This window comes from Sorex fumeus, unplaced genomic scaffold (assembly GCF_029834395.1).
Source record: "Sorex fumeus unplaced genomic scaffold, SorFum_2.1 ptg000063l, whole genome shotgun sequence".
Classification (NCBI taxonomy): Eukaryota; Metazoa; Chordata; class Mammalia; order Eulipotyphla; family Soricidae; genus Sorex; species Sorex fumeus.
The window spans coordinates 75,352,210-75,369,777 of NW_026606120.1; the positions used below are offsets into that span (position 1 = coordinate 75,352,210).

General features: G+C 52.9%; 1 protein-coding gene and 1 non-coding gene across 3 annotated transcripts in view; one reads left to right on the forward strand and one right to left on the reverse strand.

Annotated features, from left to right (window-relative positions):
* Window positions 1-289: 289 nt before the first annotated feature.
* LOC130036168 (keratin, type I cytoskeletal 14) overlaps window positions 290-17,568 on the reverse strand; it is a 28,135-nt gene continuing 10,856 nt past the window's right edge. The window contains exons 1-8 of one of the 2 annotated variants that reach the window (XM_056128151.1): window positions 4,013-4,528; window positions 2,777-2,859; window positions 1,871-2,027; window positions 1,547-1,708; window positions 1,339-1,464; window positions 1,021-1,241; window positions 871-917; window positions 290-407 (exon numbers count right to left, since the gene is read on the reverse strand). In XM_056128151.1, coding sequence (XP_055984126.1) covers window positions 310-407; window positions 871-917; window positions 1,021-1,241; window positions 1,339-1,464; window positions 1,547-1,708; window positions 1,871-2,027; window positions 2,777-2,859; window positions 4,013-4,528 — 1,410 coding nt within the window. In that variant the 3' untranslated portion in view covers window positions 290-309. Of the gene's footprint in view, window positions 408-870; window positions 918-1,020; window positions 1,242-1,338; window positions 1,465-1,546; window positions 1,709-1,870; window positions 2,028-2,776; window positions 2,860-4,012; window positions 4,529-17,568 lie in introns of those variants that run through there. The other variant, XM_056128150.1, reaches the window with a different exon arrangement.
* Window positions 9,598-9,745, forward strand: LOC130036330 (small Cajal body-specific RNA 8). Its single transcript, XR_008794370.1, has one exon. It is a non-coding gene; the product is annotated as a small Cajal body-specific RNA 8 (non-coding RNA).

Sequence of the window (17,568 nt, forward strand, 5' to 3'; positions counted from 1 at the left end):
TCCCCCAGGCCCTTTTCCCCAGTCCCAGAGGCCCAGCCAGGTGTTCAGACAAGTTCCAGAATCTGCTCCCCCACTCTCCCACCTCCTCTTCTGACAATGACCAGGCAGAGGCGGGCGTTGTGCAATGGAGATAATAAACTTTATTGACTGCCAGGAGGGAGGGGGCAAGGGCTCAGCAATAAAATGCTTGGGGCATGAGGTACTGGTGGGGGGAGGGGGGCAGGAGAGGATATCTCCATAGAGATCCTTGCCCACAAGGAGGGCGGAGGGGGGGGGTGGTCTCCTGGGTCTGAGCACTACTGGGCAGCCTCAGTTCTTGGTGCGAAGGACTTGCTCATGGCTGGACACCACCTTGCCATCATGCACGTCCATGACCTTCGTGCGGATCTGGCGGCTGGAAGAGGTCACTGGGGAAGAGGAAAGAGGGTGTTAGCAGCAGTGGTTGGGCAAGAAGAGACCAGAAGTGGGGAGCTAAAGGGCTTGGGGCACTTAGAACTGCCATAATCTAAGTAATGATCTCTGCAGCCAGAACTAAGCCCATCCCATAGACAGGTTTCCTTCAAAGTAGGTGCTCCATGTTGGGGACATTGTATGTCCCGGAGTTGAAGATTTTGAGTGGACCCAAGCTGTGGGGTCATAATGATAGAGCCGAAAGGGGCTCTGTCCATGGTGCTGACCTTAGAACCATGGGGTCTGCTGAGGACAGACAAGCTAGAGGGGGAAGCCACCAAATCTTTAGAAAGTTCCTTCCAGGAATGAGTTATGTGGAAGGTCCTAGTTCTCCTCCCTTCCCAAGAAGTTCTGGTGCAACTCAAGACTTTCGGGGAGATAAGATGGTCTAAAGACCAGGGTGGAGGAAGAGGCTCTTACCATCTCTGGATGACTGGGAGCCAGAGGAGAACTGAGCAGAGGAGAGGCTGTGAAGACAGAAAAGACAAGATCATTCGATCGTTAGCTCATGGGTGGAGGTGGTTAGTGAATGAATCATGGTGATGGATGGGCATGGCAGCCCCCACTCACTGGGCATCCTCGCCCTCCAGCAAGCGGCGGTAGGTGGCGATCTCCTGCTCCAGCCGTGACTTCACGTCCATCAGGATCTTGTACTCCTGGTTCTGCTGCTCCATCTCACAGCGCAGCTGGGCCAACTGCTCTTCCACATTGCCGATCAGGTCCTGGATCTGGGACAGCTGCATGCAGTAGCGGCCCTTGGTCTCCTCCAGGCTGTTCTCCAGGGAGGCTTTCTGTGAGGGAGGAAAAGAAGATTACAGGTCAGCGTGACTGGTTCATCCCTCCCCCTCCCTGTCCTGGGCATGCCCACAGCGTGGCAGTGCTCCTCACCATGCTGAGCTGGGACTGCAGCTCGATCTCCAGGTTCTGCACGGTGCGCCGGAGCTCGGAGATCTCGCTCTTGCCACTCTGCACCAGCTCACTGTTGGTGGTCACCTCGCGGTTCAGCTCCTCAGTCTGCAGCAGGAAGACTCATTCAGGCGAGGCCAATCCTGGCAAGCGGCTCTCCCAGGACCCTTCTGACCTGGGCAACACCCACCTTGCTGAAGAACCAGTCCTCGGCATCCTTGCGGTTCTTCTCAGCCATCTTCTCATACTGCTCACGCATCTCGTTGAGGATGCGGCTCAGGTCCACGCCGGGAGCAGCGTCCATCTCCACATTGACATCTCCGCCCACCTGGCCTCTCAGAGAGCTCATCTCCTGGACAGTGAAGGACAACCACTGTGAGAGGCCTTGTTCTGGCAGCCCACAAGGGGCCCTTCAGAAACGTGCTTCGAGCTGGACATAGCCCCTCCGCTGTCCCGCTGCCTCCTGTTCCCTCCCAGCTTAACTTCTAAACTGGCATTTGCCCATGCATCTCACCTCCTCATGGTTCTTGCGCAGGTAGGCCAGCTCCTCCTTCAGGCTCTCGATCTGCATCTCCAGGTCGGCCCTGGCCAGGGTCAGCTCATCCAGCACCCGGCGCAGGCCGTTGGTGTCAGCCTCCACGCTCATGCGCAGGTTCAGCTCTGTCTCATACCTGGAATGATCCGCGAGAAAAAGCGTGAGATGCCCATTCTGGCCACACTACAGGCTTTGTTCTCTTCCCCTGCAGCTTCTTCCCATGGCTGGCAGCTTGTGGGCGGTGTGGGAGCCAAGCATGAGCTCGGTAAGGTCGGACACAGTGCCCATTGAGTGCTCAGACCTGAAAACTCCTGGGGGGGAGGGCAGGCACTCGGCACCTCATCCTGAAGCAGTATCAGGGGAGGGGAGAAGCTTTAGCTTGGGCCAGCCAATAGCACACAAGGCTTCCAACTATGGCTCCTTCATAGCGGGGCGTGGCAGAGCACCTGTCCCTGAAGCCATGTTTCCCAGACCTGGCTGTGTGACAGAACCACCCAGAAGCCCATGCAAAATGATTGAATCACAATGCTGGGGTGGATCCTGGGACTCCGGCATTTTTACAAGCACCCCGAGGGGCTTGCACACTGCCAGCTTGGCACTCTAAAAGTGCCCCACCTTAGGCCCTGGAATGATAGCACAATTTGCCTTGCACACGGTTGAGCTGGGATTCGATTCCCTGGCATCCCATATGTTCCCCCGAGCACTAGCAGGAGTAATTTCTGAGTGTAGAGCCAGGAGTAACCCCTGAGCAACACCAGGTGCAGCCCAGAAACAAACAAAAAATTTTTTTAATTTGAAAAATCAAAGTGCCCCTCCCCCGGGAGGGAGCCCCTGGAGTGCCCCACCCCAAGGAGGCAAGCTGCATGGCCGTCGCCCCAGACTCACTTGGTGCGGAAGTCGTCAGCTGCAAGGCGGGCATTGTCAATCTGCAGCAGGACATTGGCATTGTCCACAGTGGCCGTGAGGATCTACAGGTGGGGAGAACACGGACGCAGGTCAAACAGATGGCAGCAGCCAGTCTTCCCTATAGCCAGCACCAGGCATTTGCCATCCGGCTCTTGCCAGAGTGACCCGTGGGGCTTGTCTTGGCCCAGCAAGGTCCCCTCCCACCAGCCACAACTGTCAGAGAGTCACTCGCGAGGTCCAGCTTTGACCCAGGACAGTTGGCTGCTGCTCAGCAGAGAAGGAGCAAAGAGCCCCGGCCTCAGAGTCAAAAGCCTTCACATCCAGTTCCTGTTCTACCCCCAGTCTTGCCACAAAGCCTGAGTGAGCTCTCGGGTTCTTGGGTTCACCACCTGCTAAACAGAGGAGAGATCTAAAGCTCTCCAGATGCCCTCCCTGACCTACTCTCTCTGCATGAGCCAGTCCTGCTGACCTCTGTGTGCTCTAGTACCACCCCCTCCCAAGCTCATAGGACAAGAGACCCCCCCCCCAGTGGGATTTTGCAGCCAGCGCTGTGAAAAACAACAGATCTGAAAAGATCTGTCCAGAAAACCCTGCGCTGACGGGAGTTCCTGCCTTTGTCGCCTAATCACCCTAATCCTCACCAGGCAGCCCAGCCAAACAGCCCAGCCAGACAGCCAGCGCTGCCAGGGGCACCAGCCCACCAGGCTTCCTCCTGGGTAGGGCACCCAAGGTAGACCCCCACCCACCACCAGCTAAGGGGAGGAACCAACTCATGCCCCTAGGGCTCCTGGGCGTAGGCTGCCAGGCAGCTCAGGTGAATAAGCTAATAAGCGGTTTGGGCGTCAGCCTGGTCCCGTTAGCGCTGCCCCTCCCTCCCCGGCACCCAGGACAGGTAGCTGCGTCCTGTGGGATTGAAGGGCTGGCTCCTTCATGCATGGCCCAGAGCAGGGCACAGCCCCTCTGGAAGCTTCCACATCCACCTCTGTAAATTACCAGGTAGGTAATTTACACTGAACTTAGGGATCTGAGGAGATGAGTGAGCCCAGGAGCCCAGGAGTGTCTGAGCTGAGCTTGAGAGGGGAGGTAACTCCCCACTGGCCAGATCTACTGGGGTGTCCAGAGCCAGAAGAAGAGGTCTAGGGTCAGAGACTGGGATCTAAACACGCCTGGGGTTGGCAATGCCCACTGCACCCCCTGCCAGGTCCCAGCCCCCACCTTGCTGCGCAGCTCCTCGATGGTCCGGAAGTAGGGGCTGTAGTCCTTGCTCTCCTGCGGACGCTGCTTCTGGTACCAGTCGCGGATCTTCACCTCCAGGTCGGTGTTGGCCTCCTCCAGGGCGCGCACCTTGTCCAGGTAGGAGGCCAGGCGGTCGTTGAGGTTCTGCATGGTCACCTTCTCATTCCCGGAGAGGAGGCCATCGCCACCACCCAGGCCCCCACCGAAGCCCCCGCCGAAGCCACCACCGAAACCTCCACCCAAACCTCCACCGAATCCTGCACCCAGGCCCCCACCAAAGCTGCTGCTGCTGCTGAAGCCGCCGCCATAGCCGCCCCCCATGCCACAGGCCCCCCCGGAGGAGAAGCGGGAGGAGGACATGGACATGCCCCCGTAGGCGCTGGGTGCCCGGCAGGAGCCCCCGGCCAGCACAGACGACATGCGGCTGGAGCCTCCGCCGATACCACAGGAGCCCTTCATGGAGCTGGAGGAGAACTGGCGACTGCAGGAAGTCATGGTGCCGAGAGCGAGTGAGCGAGCGAGCGGAGAGCGAGCAGAGAGCGAGAGAACGAGGTATGATCGTGCTCAGGTGAGCGGAGGAGGCTGTGGTGCTTTAAAGCCCAGGGAGGGGGCCGGGCCTGGCCTCCTCCGGCCCCCTTGGCTTTCATCAGCCACAGGCAGCGCCAACTCCCATCCAGGCCCCTCCTCGCCTTCGCCTCGTCATGTCTGTCATATTTTACTGGAAACTCATTGTTTGGGGTGTTTGGGCTTTCTAGTCCCGCCAGGCGTGATTCACTCAGGAGGAGTGGGCCTGCGGCTACACTTTCCCAGGGGCCCCCAAGCCCGGGTGCTGGCGGCACCAGGTGGCAGGGAGCAGGGCCTATCGGCACCCCAAACCTAGTGACCCACTCACATCCTATTAGCTAACCAGGCCTCTGGCGTCAGCCCCTGTGGCCCCAGGTGGCACCTGGCTCCAGGCACGCATGCAGGAGCCAGGGGATGCGTCCTCAGCTTTGCCACACCCAGGGGACATAGTGGGCTCCGTACCCTGCCCGTGTGATGGGGAGCCAGAGTCAGGAGGCTGCCCCTGCTCGGAGACTGTCCCGCCAGACCCACATTCTGGCTTCCCGGAAACTTCCTTTGGAAAGAAGCCTTGGATTCAGAATCCCTCCCCAGGCCTGCGCTACCTATACGGCTAGCCCACACCCCGCTGTGTCCAGCTCTGCCTTTGTCACCTGTGTGACACAGGACGGATGTTTGTCTACACCTTTTTTTTTTTCATCTGTAAAAGTGGGAGCAAAAGCTGACCGCAGCCTGCCCAGAACTCCCTGTGGCTGAGCACCTGAGTGGGTATGGCCTAAGTCTGGGTCCAATTACCAGAACCCAGGCAGCACCCCTGGGCAGGTGGTGCTGAACCCCAAAGCAGGCTGAAAGGGTCTTCGTGGAAGCGGTCCTCTGCAGACCTGGCTCAAGAGGAGTATTGGGGGGTTAGGGAAAGGGGAGAGGGGCTGACACGGGGCGGGGGGTGGGGTCCCAGCAATTCCCAAGGGGTCCTAACTCCTGAGCTCTCGGGGTCCCAGCAATCCGTTTGCTTCTGGTTTGGGAGTTTCACTCAAGACCTCAGTTACCCTCCAAAGTCTCCTCCAAAGACACCCCCCTGTGGCCCCATCCCCTCCTGCCAGCCCCTCAGCTCTGAGGACCCCGCGGGCAGGTCGGGAGGAATGTGGTCTTGTCTGGGGCTGCCTGACACGTCCCATCTCCCCAGACAGGCCCCAACAGCCCCGCTGGCTGCTGCGGCTCTTCCTAGAACCAGCTGCTCATGGAAGGAAAGGGGAGCCGCCCTCCCAGCCCCTCCCACCCACCAGCCCCGGGGAAGAGGCAGGCTGGGGACCACATGCCCCCCAGCCCAGGTTTAGGAGCTTGGAAGACAATGCTGAGACTAGCTGTAGGCTTTCGGGAGGGTGAAGTGCGCCCCGCTGAGCCCACAAAGATGTGAGTAAGCGAGGCCCCACCCTTACCCACAGACTTCCCTAATCTCCAACTGGGGGGCAGCCCACCACCGGCCCGCCCTGCAATTTCGCTATGAAAGGCAGGGAGTGGGGAGGGCCTGAGGCTGTTGGTGGTGGCAGTCTGTTGCGGGGTGTGTGTGTGTGTGCACGTATTGCATGCAGGGGAGTTGGGGGGAGGGGGTACTCAGCATAGAAAAATGCAGCACCCAGAGGGATCAGGGGTGCAGAGCCCAACACCTGCCTGGCTCTGGGGCCACCACCTTATTTCCCTCCACTGCAGGGATCTCCAGGAGGGTGGTAGTGGGCATGAGACCCAGGACAAGCTCTCCTTTTACAGGGCAAGGACAAAAAGGAACCTTCTCTTTCCCTCCCAGGGGAGCCCCCAAAGAGAGAGACTGGACAGCAGGGAACCCCACTCAATAAACTCACATACAGCCCAGAGGGAGCCAGCCCTGCCTACCCCTCATGGTCCCAGGACTCCAACAAGGAACTCGGGGCTGTTCTTCTCCCCCACCAGATAAGCAGCCCGACTCTGACCCCGGGCTCTGCCTATACCCCCACCCCCAGGCCTTCAGAGATGCCGGTGGCCTGGCCTGAGGCTCTTGATGCTGAGGAAAGGCAGCTGTCTGGTGCAGCAGGGGATCATGAAAGGATGCCGGTGTCTGGTGGGTAGGAGGGCCCCTAGCTCTTGACCAACCCCCAGCAATCTGTGTGTGTGTGGGGGGGGGGGACTTTATCTGGACTGGGCCCAGGACTGGGATGGGGGAGCTGGGAAGTGAATCTCCTCAACCAGCCAGACCCAGGTCAACCCTAAGAAAGGGGTGCAGCACCTGGCTGGATACCTGAGGGAGCAATCCTTAAGAGGAGCCCTTGGGATAGTCCAGTCCGAGGAAGGAGGCACAGCTCCAATCCTCAGTCCAGTCTAATGGCGGGGTCTGCAAGGGAAGAAACAGTCATTCAATAGCACTGCTGGGGGAGGAGGTGGAAGGAGGATGCCCCAAGGACTGGAGCGTATTTATATGAGGAAGCCCCAATACTATCACCCAGACTTCCCTGAATCTTTTTCTGGGGTTTCTGTAACAAAGAACCAGGACAGTTGTTCCCTTGCAGAATGGAGGCTCCAAGGAGTCCAGAAGTCAGGGACTCAGTAACTACACTCCCCCGAAGGGGCTGGGGGACACTTCCTTGCCTCTTGCAACTTCTGCTGGTTCCTGGCATCCCTGTACCCTTGGCCCAGGGTATCCTTCTCCCTCTCCTGGAAGATCTCTCCATGGCCCCTGCATCCCTGAGGGCTCCCCTCACCTCCTACCACAGCCATATCTGCGAGGCCCTATTACCAAAGAAAGCCACAACCAGAGGTTTGAGTGGTGGGTGGCAGGATGGGAAGGGGGTCACAGTTCTGTGCTCTCAACTGCAGAGGCGGCCACGGTGAAAAGTGAGCACAGAGATGGTTGCAATAAGACTGGGTGTGGCCAGCTCCTGGGTCAGCTTTCCACTCAACCTATCCTTTGGGGATGATTCAGTTCATTCTTCCCACAGCCTGGCTTCTTGGGCTCCTTCTCAAATCCATAGTGGCTTTGGGAGGAAAAAAAAAAAAAAATATATATATATATATATATTTGGAAACAGTTTTACTTTCAGGAAAAGTTGCAGAAACAGAACTCGAGAGATAAGAACCGCAGGTAGGGTGTTTGCCTTGCATGCGACTGACCCGAGATATTGTGGATAGGGCACTTGCCTTGCATGCAGTTCGCTTGCATTCAATTCTCAGCACTCCATAAAGTCCCCCAAGCTCTCCAGGAGTGATCCCTAAGCACAGAGCCAGAAATAACCCTGAGCACCCCCGGGCCAGTGCCTGTTGCAGAAGTTTCCTCAGCTATGAGCAAAGCCTTTTAAGGCTCAGGTCCAAATCACTGGAAACGTCCCTCTTCCATCAGTAAAGGTGATGGTTGCTGGATTTCTCCACGGTCACCCCCCAGACTCCTGCTGAAATCCATCAGTACCCTGAGAAGTGTCCAGTGCCTGGAGAAGGTGACATCTCTCTGTTTCTCTCCCCAGGAGCTCCTGACGCCACGGGGTCCCTGCACCCAGGAATCCTTGAGGGGCTCTGGCTTTGGGGAGAAACTGTCTGGGGTGAGGGGTCTCAGGCCCAGGAGAGAATATCTCCTTCCCAAAGCCAGATGGGTCATCCTCAAGCCCTCTCTGTGACTCTGCCCTTCCAGAAACACCTGGTAATTCTCTAATTGTTGAAAGTTCTCCCTTTCAGTCTACTTGGTTTTTTGTTGTTGTTGTTGTTGTTGCTGTTTTTTTTTTTAAAGACCACACCTGGCAGCGCTCAAGGATTATTCCTGGCTCTGTGATCAGGAGTGAGCCCTGGCAGTGCCTGGGAGAACATATGTGGTACCAGGAGTTGACTATAATGAAGGCAAGTGCACACACATACACAATACACACAGACACACACATACACAACACATAAACACATACACACACACACACACACACCAGTGCTCTCTGGCTTCGTTGCTGACATTTCAAGCCTTTACTCCTTCCACACCACCCTGAGTAGAAAGGAGGAAACGGTGGTCAGTTCTTCCCATGTCGTCCAGTCTAAGGTCCAGAGAGGTCAGAGTCAAGGTCCAGCTGGAGCCTGCCTAGTGATCCTGAGAGCCCCCGAGTGCACCCCAGCCTGGGCATTTCCCCTGCTCCTGGCTGAATCCTGAAAGCTCTGCCCGCCCCTCCACTCCCCACTGATTCCTCGCACTGTTTGCTGTGGGGGTAAGATCTCCCCAGCTACGGGGAGCCTCCCCAGGTCAGAGTGCAATACCCTTTCCCCTAGGAAGCTCTGCCATCTTGGGCTACCAGCTGGGCCTGCCTGCTGGGGCCCATGCCTCATGGGAGGCTGCCAGGTGCTCGAACAGAGGGAGCAGACATTGCACCCCCACATTCCAGATGCGGAAGGCTCAGCAGTTCAGAGCAAGGAAGCAGCTCGACTGGAGTCTGCTCCAGCCCTGCATGCTGCAAGCCTCACTTCTCTGAGGCAGTTTTCTATAGTCATTTAGACAAGTCTCTCTCTCTCTCTCTCTCTCTCTCTCTCTCTCTCTCTCTCTCTCTCTCTCTTTTGCCTTTTTGGGTCACACCCAGTGATGCTCAGGGGTTACTCCTGGCTCTGCACTCAGGAATCACTCCTGGCGTGGTGCTCGGAGGACCATACGGGATGCTGGGGATCTAACCTAGGTCATCTGCATGCAGGGCAAATGCACTACCTGCTGTACTATCGCTCCAACCCCATAGACCAATCTCTTTCTTTTTGGGGAATGGGGGGAGGATCCCAAGTCATGGTCAAGAGGCTTGGGGGCCCCTCCTGGCAATTCTGCACCCAGCAGTGCAGGCTGAAAGATTCAAAGCTGGGGCCCTGCATGATCGTGCCGGCGCTGGGGCCACCAGGGACACCCACTGGTATTCACAGAACCATGAGCTGCCAGGAGGCGAACCCCGGGCCTTTCCATGCCAGGCCTGGGCAATCTTCCATGCCCTAAAATCTGCCTCTTAACTTCACAGCTGGAACACTGAGACTGGGCGAGGGGAAAGGCTGTGTCCAAAGACACACAACAAAATTGGCTTTGAAAATGCAGCTCAGCCATACCTCCCCTAAACAAAGTGCCTTTTCATGACCGGGACGAATTGAGTGAAATCGTAATGGACAGATATGGGGCAGACAGTTCTTTAAAGACTATTCAGATAGAATTAGTTTTTACTTATATTTGAGTAAAAAAGAAAAAAAATTTAAAAAAAAGAAAAAAAGAAAGAAAATGCAGCTCAGGGGACCAGAGAGGTAGGAATGTGGGTAGGGCATGCAGCCTTGCTGCTGACAAGTTGGGTTTGATTCCCAGAACCCCATATGTTCCCCCAAGCTCTTCTAGGCGTGATTCCTGGGCTTAGAGCCAAGAATAAGCCCTGAGCACGGTCAGGTGTGGTCCCAAACCCAAAAAGAATAAGAAAAATAAAACACAGCCTATGAGGGTTGGGGAAAAAATCATTCCTGCATCTCAGAATCATTCTGCTCATTAAGAACATGTGTAAGGGTGAAATTGACGCCATGACAGTCAGTGAAAATCAGCAAAATCCTGGTTTCAACAAGTGGGCTCAATCAATCACTATACCCCCCAATCAAAATGCCCCAGGAATTGTCTTTTGTTAACCCTAAAAGAATGAGTAGCTTATGTAACCATGAACTGTTAGTGGAAACTATTGTTTAACTATTGCTTGACCACTGTTACCCTAAACACTTGCCAAAACACCTTTGTTAGTAACTGGGTAAGGTTTTTTCTGAAATAAGACATGTACTGCTTATGTAATCAAACACTATATAAACTGCTTGCTTCCTGAAGTTGGGGTCGCTATCAAGAGACCACTGTGTGGGTGAGATAGTTGACCCCAGTGTACTGGAATAAAACTCCTACTGTTTTTGCATTACCGAGTTAGTGTTTCTGTCCGTCTCACCGCTTGGGAACCCAGAATCCTTGGATTAACACATGAATTAGGTGGCCGAGGGTCAGCAGTAGAGGGATTTATCAACCCTCCATCTCTCAGAGAGAGCTTCAGTCCTCCAGCCTCTCACCCACAATGCTTGCTGTAAACAACTCCACCCCAAAAACTCTAGTCCCTTCATTAACCACTCCATGCCCACCCATCTCCCAGCCTCTATCTAAATGCCCATGTCTGTATCCTCTCCTCCTCCCCAAAGCACTCACATAGGGGAAGGCCCTGTCTTAGTTCATTGTGCAGATTTAATATATAATGTCTGCATTCTTGTGGCATAAAGCAGGTGCTTGATGAAGGAAAGACAGAGGAGAAAAAAGGAAGGAAGGAAGGAAGGAAGGAAGGAAGGAAGGAAGGAAGGAAGGAAGGAAGGGAGGGAGGGGGAGGGATCATGGATATATAGAGCTGCACGGAAAATGGATGGATGGTGGCTAGGCAAGTGGGTGAAGGATGAGGGAAGATGCAGAAAGGGCCATGGTCCCATCTACCCCAGGAAGAAACCTGAGTAGGTGTTAGAACATCTAAAGACAGGAGGACAGCTGCCCGTTGCTCAGGGAACCCCAGCAAAGATTCAAAACACACTCTAACGGAAACCTGACGCAGCTATGCACAACGGGAGACACAAGAAAGGGTGGATCTGCCTGGAGGATGCAGGGCAGGGGCTGGGTCCTCAGAGCCTCTGAGCTCAGGCTGGAGCCTGGAGCCTCAGGAGAGCTCTGCTCAGGGAGAGACGTGGTGAGGCGTGTTTTACGAGGGCCTCTGCGGCGTCCATGTGGAATATGACATGGGGTAGGCAGAGAGGGAGGGCCAGAAGCATCGGGGCAGAGCCTGTCAGTTTGGACCCTGGCTGCCCCCAGACTCCTCCTATCCCCCCCAAGTATCCCCCTTCTCAGCCCTCCCCTACCCCTAGAGTCAGGACAAAGAGCCTTGAGGGTGCCATAAAGTGTCTCTGGCAGGGGAGGTTCTCCTCATGCTCATTTGCTCTAATTATTCTGGTCCAATGGGAGAGGCACATCCCTGGCCCGTGGAGCTGCCGTGAGGAGGCAGTGCAGGGCGTGCGGCTCTGTGGTTCTGTTCTGAGGCTGGCGGGGCCAGGGAGCCACCAGGTGGGGCGGGTGGCTCGTGGCAGGCTTCTTTCTGGGAAAGAAGGAAGCAGCTAGCTGGGCAAGGCGGGACAGGGCATTCTCAGGCAGGGGTGCGGCTGGGAACTCCTGCGAGGTGAGTTGTGAGTCGGAGAAAAGTCAGCACCTGTCGTGGGAATGGCTGTGTCAGGAGTCCTGGGCCACAGGACACAGGAGAAGGGACAGAAGGAAAGGAGTTCCCGGAGTCCTCTACCCCACAGGGAGAGAGAAAATGAGTATTTCCACTCATCAGAGGCTTGGGAACAGATTTGGGGGGGCCAGGTGGGGGTGGGGAAGCAGTAGGTCTTCCCTAATCTGTAAGATGAGGCTGTCGGTGTGACCATGTGCAAGCTGGCCGGTCAGGGCCCCCTCCCAGCCTCATCCTGTCCAACAGGGACACCGTCATTCCTCCCTCCTCCCCTTGGGATTGCTAGGACATCCCTGACTCACCATCAGAGCCAGCCCTGTGCCCTGCCCAGAGTCCAGTTTGGTCCATAAACTCCCTGAAGTCCTAGGGAGAGTGGCCTAAGGGGCAGGAGTGGGGCCAGGGGAGAGGCATCAGCACTGGGAGGAGGAGCAGAGAGGGGAGGCCACACACACACACTAGCGCTGAGGGAGTGAGGCCCAGCCAGGATTCGGAACTGGAGTCCTGGGTGCTGGCTCAGCAGAACATCTGGGTGAGGGGAGAAGGTTCTGGAGTTGCTTCCCTGCCCCCTACATGGAGGCTGACACCCAGCACTACCTCTCCCAGGCCTAGATGGATGGAGAAGCAGCCTCCGGAAGAAGACCCGAAGGTAGGGAGCCCCAAGATCACCCAGTATTTCCAGGGGGTTCTTCCCCTCCTGGTCCTCAGTATCTGCACACACACATTCATACTTACTCATACACAAACTCATACATTCACACACTAGACACACGCCTATAGACACAGACAGATATACACACAGGCACATAGTCATACACACATAAAGTCACATTTATATACACACATGAACATATTCATATATGCACTCATACACACACTACACACGTATACACATTCACACATAACTATACACACAGACACATTAATACTTACACAGATTCACATACACAAATGTACACAGATTCACACATTCACACACACACATTCACACTCCACACACATACACCTACAGAAATATTCATATGTACTCATACACACACTTATACACATAGTCATACACACATACAAACAGATTCATATACATACACATTCACACACACATACCTATACATTAACATACTATACAACCCTTACAGACATGTTTATACATTCTCATAGACACACTCATAAACATATTCATACACACATACTCACACACCTACACAGTTGTATGCACACTCATGTACTCATACATGCTTTACACACATTCACACATATATAAAATATTTACACATACAAATTCACACACTCATATACAATCTCACACATTTATATACATATGCAGGCACATTCATACACACACACATACACACATAAAGGTATTTTCATATACATACTGAAATTCACACACACTCACACACACTCATAGAGGCGCATTGATATACACACTCTCACACATTCACTCACACTCAAACATATCCAGACATTCAGGGCTGAAGTGATAGTACAGCAGGCAAGACTCTTGCCTTGCACACAGCCTACCCAGATTCAATGCCTAGCACCCTATATGGTCCCCTGAGCCTGTCAGGAGTGATCCCTGAGCTCAGAGCCAGGAGTAATCCCTGAGCACCATGAAATGTAACCCTAAAACCAGACATTAATATATACATGCACTCATACATGCACACATACAGCACTGTAGCACTGTTCTCTCATTCATGGATTTGCTCAAGCAGGCACCAGTAATATCTCACAACAAATTATGAGACTTGTTGTTACTGTTTTTGGCATATTGAATACATCATGGGTAGCTTGCTAGGCTTTGCCGTGCAGGCTAGATATTCTCAGTAGCTTGCCGGGACTCACTCATTAATTCACACATTCCATTTCTCTAGTACTCACCTTCAAAAGGGGAGCACAAGCAGCTTCTGATAAAAGATCCATAAGTGAGAAAACAGAAAATATTCAGCAGGTAGGGAGAAAAAATATCAATAATGAAGGAATACAGTGTCTTGCTGAATACATTTTGGTTGCAGGCAGCAATTTGAATTTGTTTCAAAAGAGGAAACGTATTGGTGAGATCATTCGGTAGCCAACGGTACACACCAAGCAATGCCAGGTACAGCTCTAGAGATTCCCAAGCACCATCAGGGTGGCCCTCATGCTCCCTGACACTCAGGGCATGAGCAGCTCAGCATCAGGCCCTAGCTGTGATGTAACTCTTTGGCAGGGCTCCTGCTTTGCATGTGCGAGACCCGAAGTTCAAACCCCACCAGCACACCAGAAAAAAATATATATATATATTTTTTATAAAATATACATATTCATTTAAAAATATATGTATAGGGGCTGGCGCGATAGTACAGCAGGAAGGACATTTGCCTTGCATGCAGCCAACACGGGTTTGATCCCCAGCATCCCTAGAAGGTCCCTCAAGCACCAACAGGATTAATTCATGAGTATAGAGGCAGTAGTAACCACTGAGTACCATTAGGTGTGACCAAAAAATCCAAATAATAATAATAATATTTATATATGTATTTGGGCTGGAGTGATAGCACAGCGGGTAGGGCGTTTGCCTTGCAAGCTGCCAACATGGCTGACCCGAGTTCGATTCCTTCGCCCCTCTCGGAGAGCCTGGCAAGCTACTGAGAGTATCTCTCCCACATGACAAAGCCTGGCAAGTTACCCACGACGTATTCAATATGCCAAACACAGTAACAGTTGTCACAATAGTGATGTTACTGGGCCCGCTCGAGCAAATTGATGAACAATGGGAGGACAGTGACAGTGATATATGTATATATATGGTGTGTATGATAGATGATAGATAGATAGATAGATAGATAGATAGATAGATAGATAGATAGATATTCTTAGTAGGAACCATCTAGTCTGGTTGACCAGTATCCTGATCCTGGGAGTGATGAAAGTCCCCTTGAATCCTCCATCAAAAATAAAAGTAGCCATTTCTCAATTCATCATTCACCTTCTGTCTCCTTATGTCTCCATGTCACACACACACACACACACACACACACACACTATTCCTCCAAGCTTTTTTGATGCAGACCCACCAAGTTTAAGGTGGCTGAGCTCATCCTTGAGTCTCTTGCTCAGAGTTTCGGTTCAAAACGGCCCCGCCCCAAGGAAATCTTCCACATGTGCCCAGGGAGCCCCAAGTCCCACCCCTGCACTGCATAGTCCCCCAGAACCATGCAGTCTAGGCAGTATGGCATTGTCAAGTCTGAACATTGTGGACCCGTTGGCTGAGGTTCACCATGCTCCAGCTGGGGTATCCCAGAACATCAGCACGTGGCTATGGAGACAGACCCAGAACTGACCACCTCGGCAGGCATTTGTGTACCCTCTTCTCTGTGAACAAGAAGGAAGAGGCTAGAGCAAGAAGGAGACAAAGATTTGCCCCGGTCTTTAGGGCCAAAGCAGCCTCCACTCTTTGTGCCTACTGCACGTGGCAATAAGAAAGAGGGTGCTCTGTGCCTCTTGCTCTGGGTGATCGGCAGCAAGGTAGGCATAAAGGGAAGCATGATAGGATCTGGAAGGTTCCTAAGGCCACTGAGAGCTATGCAGCTGAGGTCTGGGGAGAGTTGTCAACACTGAGGGGTAGCATTCATTGCTTTTTTAAATTAATTTTAATTGACACCATGATTTACAAAGTTGTCCATAATATAGTTGTTTCAAGCATTTAGTGTTCCGACACCACCAGTGTGACCATCCCTCCACCAATATCCCCAGTTTCACTCCCAATTCCAATCTGCCCCCTTAGGCACATAATTAATTTACTTTATATTGCTTATTCCAACACAGTTTAAAGAAATAGCAAATAGAAGGATCAGAAAATAAATCAGTAAGAACCAATTTTGATTTCTATATGATTTTGACCTATGTAAATAAGAAAATTAAAACTAGTGCCGGAGCAATAGTACATCAGGTAAGGCGCTTACCTTACATGAGACAGACCAGGGTTCAATCCCTGGCATTCCATAAGGTTTCCCAAACACTGCCAGGAGTAATTCCTGAATGCAGAGCCATGAATAACTCCTGAACACCGCCAAGTATGACCCAAAAAACAAATAAAATAAAACAAAATAAAAAACTAAAACCATTTAATACAATATGATTAAATGCCTACTCTCATTTATGTATATAAGTTTTCAACTCTGAAATCTAAAGTATAGCACTGTAGCACTGTCCTCCCGTTGTTCATCAATTTGCTCGAGGGGCACCAGTAACATCTACATTGTGAGACTTGTTGTTACTGTTTTTGACACATCGAATATGCCACGGGGAGTTCGCCAGGCTCTGCGATGCAGGCGGATACTCTCGGTAGCTTGCCAGGCTCTCCAAGAGGGACGGAGGAATCGAACCCGGGTCGGCCGCATGCAAGGCAAACGCCCTACCTGCTGTGCTATTGCTCCAGCCCATCAAAAGTATAGCATAGCGGTAGGGCGTTCGCCTTACAAGCAGCCAACATGGCAACCCGAGTTCGATTCCTCCGCCCCTCTCGGAGAGCCCGGCAAGCTACCGAGAGTATTCGATATGCCAGACACAGTAACAACAAAGTCTCCAATGGAGACGTTACTGGGCCCGCTCGAGCAAATCGACGATCAACGGGAGGGCCTTTACCTTTACCTTTACCTTTACCTTTATATTTGGATGGATCTCATTATGTTAATAATCATGTACCACCTGTCATTAATAACATTTTAAAGCGATTCTGTGTTAACGTATTTTGGAGTGTACATGAAATAGGTAAGGCCTACAGATGTAAATTTCCCTGTGTGCTTTATTAAACACTGTGGCTTATAAAGCTCTCATTGTTTCTTTTATTTATTTAGTTATTTATTGTACCCAGCAATGCTCAGGGATTACTCCTGGCTCTGCACTCAGGAATTACTCCTGGTGGTGCTTGGGGGACCATATGGGATGCCAGGGATTGAACCTGCCCATGAGCAAACGCCCTACCCACTGTACTATTGCTCTGGCCCCATCTTTTAATTCTCTAAACATTGCCACCATCATCTTACCTTCCATTGACAGCAAATGTCAATGTCCCCTACTTTATTTTTGTTTTGTTTTTGTCTGTTCATTCCCTTTGGGGGTTTGAGGGAGTCTCTGGGGGCAGGGGGAATTTCCCAAACAATGCTCTGGAAGCTGGACACTCCTTGTGGTGGTTCTCAGCCAACAGGCCCACACAGCTTAAACCAGCATTGAGCACTGCTCAGACCACGTGGTGCGGGGGGCCACACTGTACTGGGGCTGGTACATGGGGTGGGAGATGGGGCTCCCACATACAAAGCAAGTGCCCACAGAGCCTTCCCAAGCCCCTGCTCATCCACTTGATTTCCTTATATTACACACGGCGGTGAAAACTAGAGGCGGAAGACCCACGGCTTGGTGACTTCAACTCCACAAAGACAGGAAGAACCCACAGCAACAGAGCAATGGGAGGCCTTGACGTGAAAGTTGGCACCAGCACTTTTTTCTGGCAGCCTCTTGGGGAGGGCTGCTGCCTGTATGACCAGGACTCATGCAATTAAAGGCAAGGAAAACCCCCGGCCTTTGTCCCCAGCTGACATTCACCCTACAAGGTGTACCCAGGGTGCCTTAAAGGCAAAAGCAGCAGAGTACCCTGACGGCAATGTCCCACCTCGCAGCATCCACGCAGCTCTGGCTGCTTCATGGGGTCCTTACTGGCCTGACTTGCAATTCCCCAGGTGCTTTGGAGACCCTTTCTGG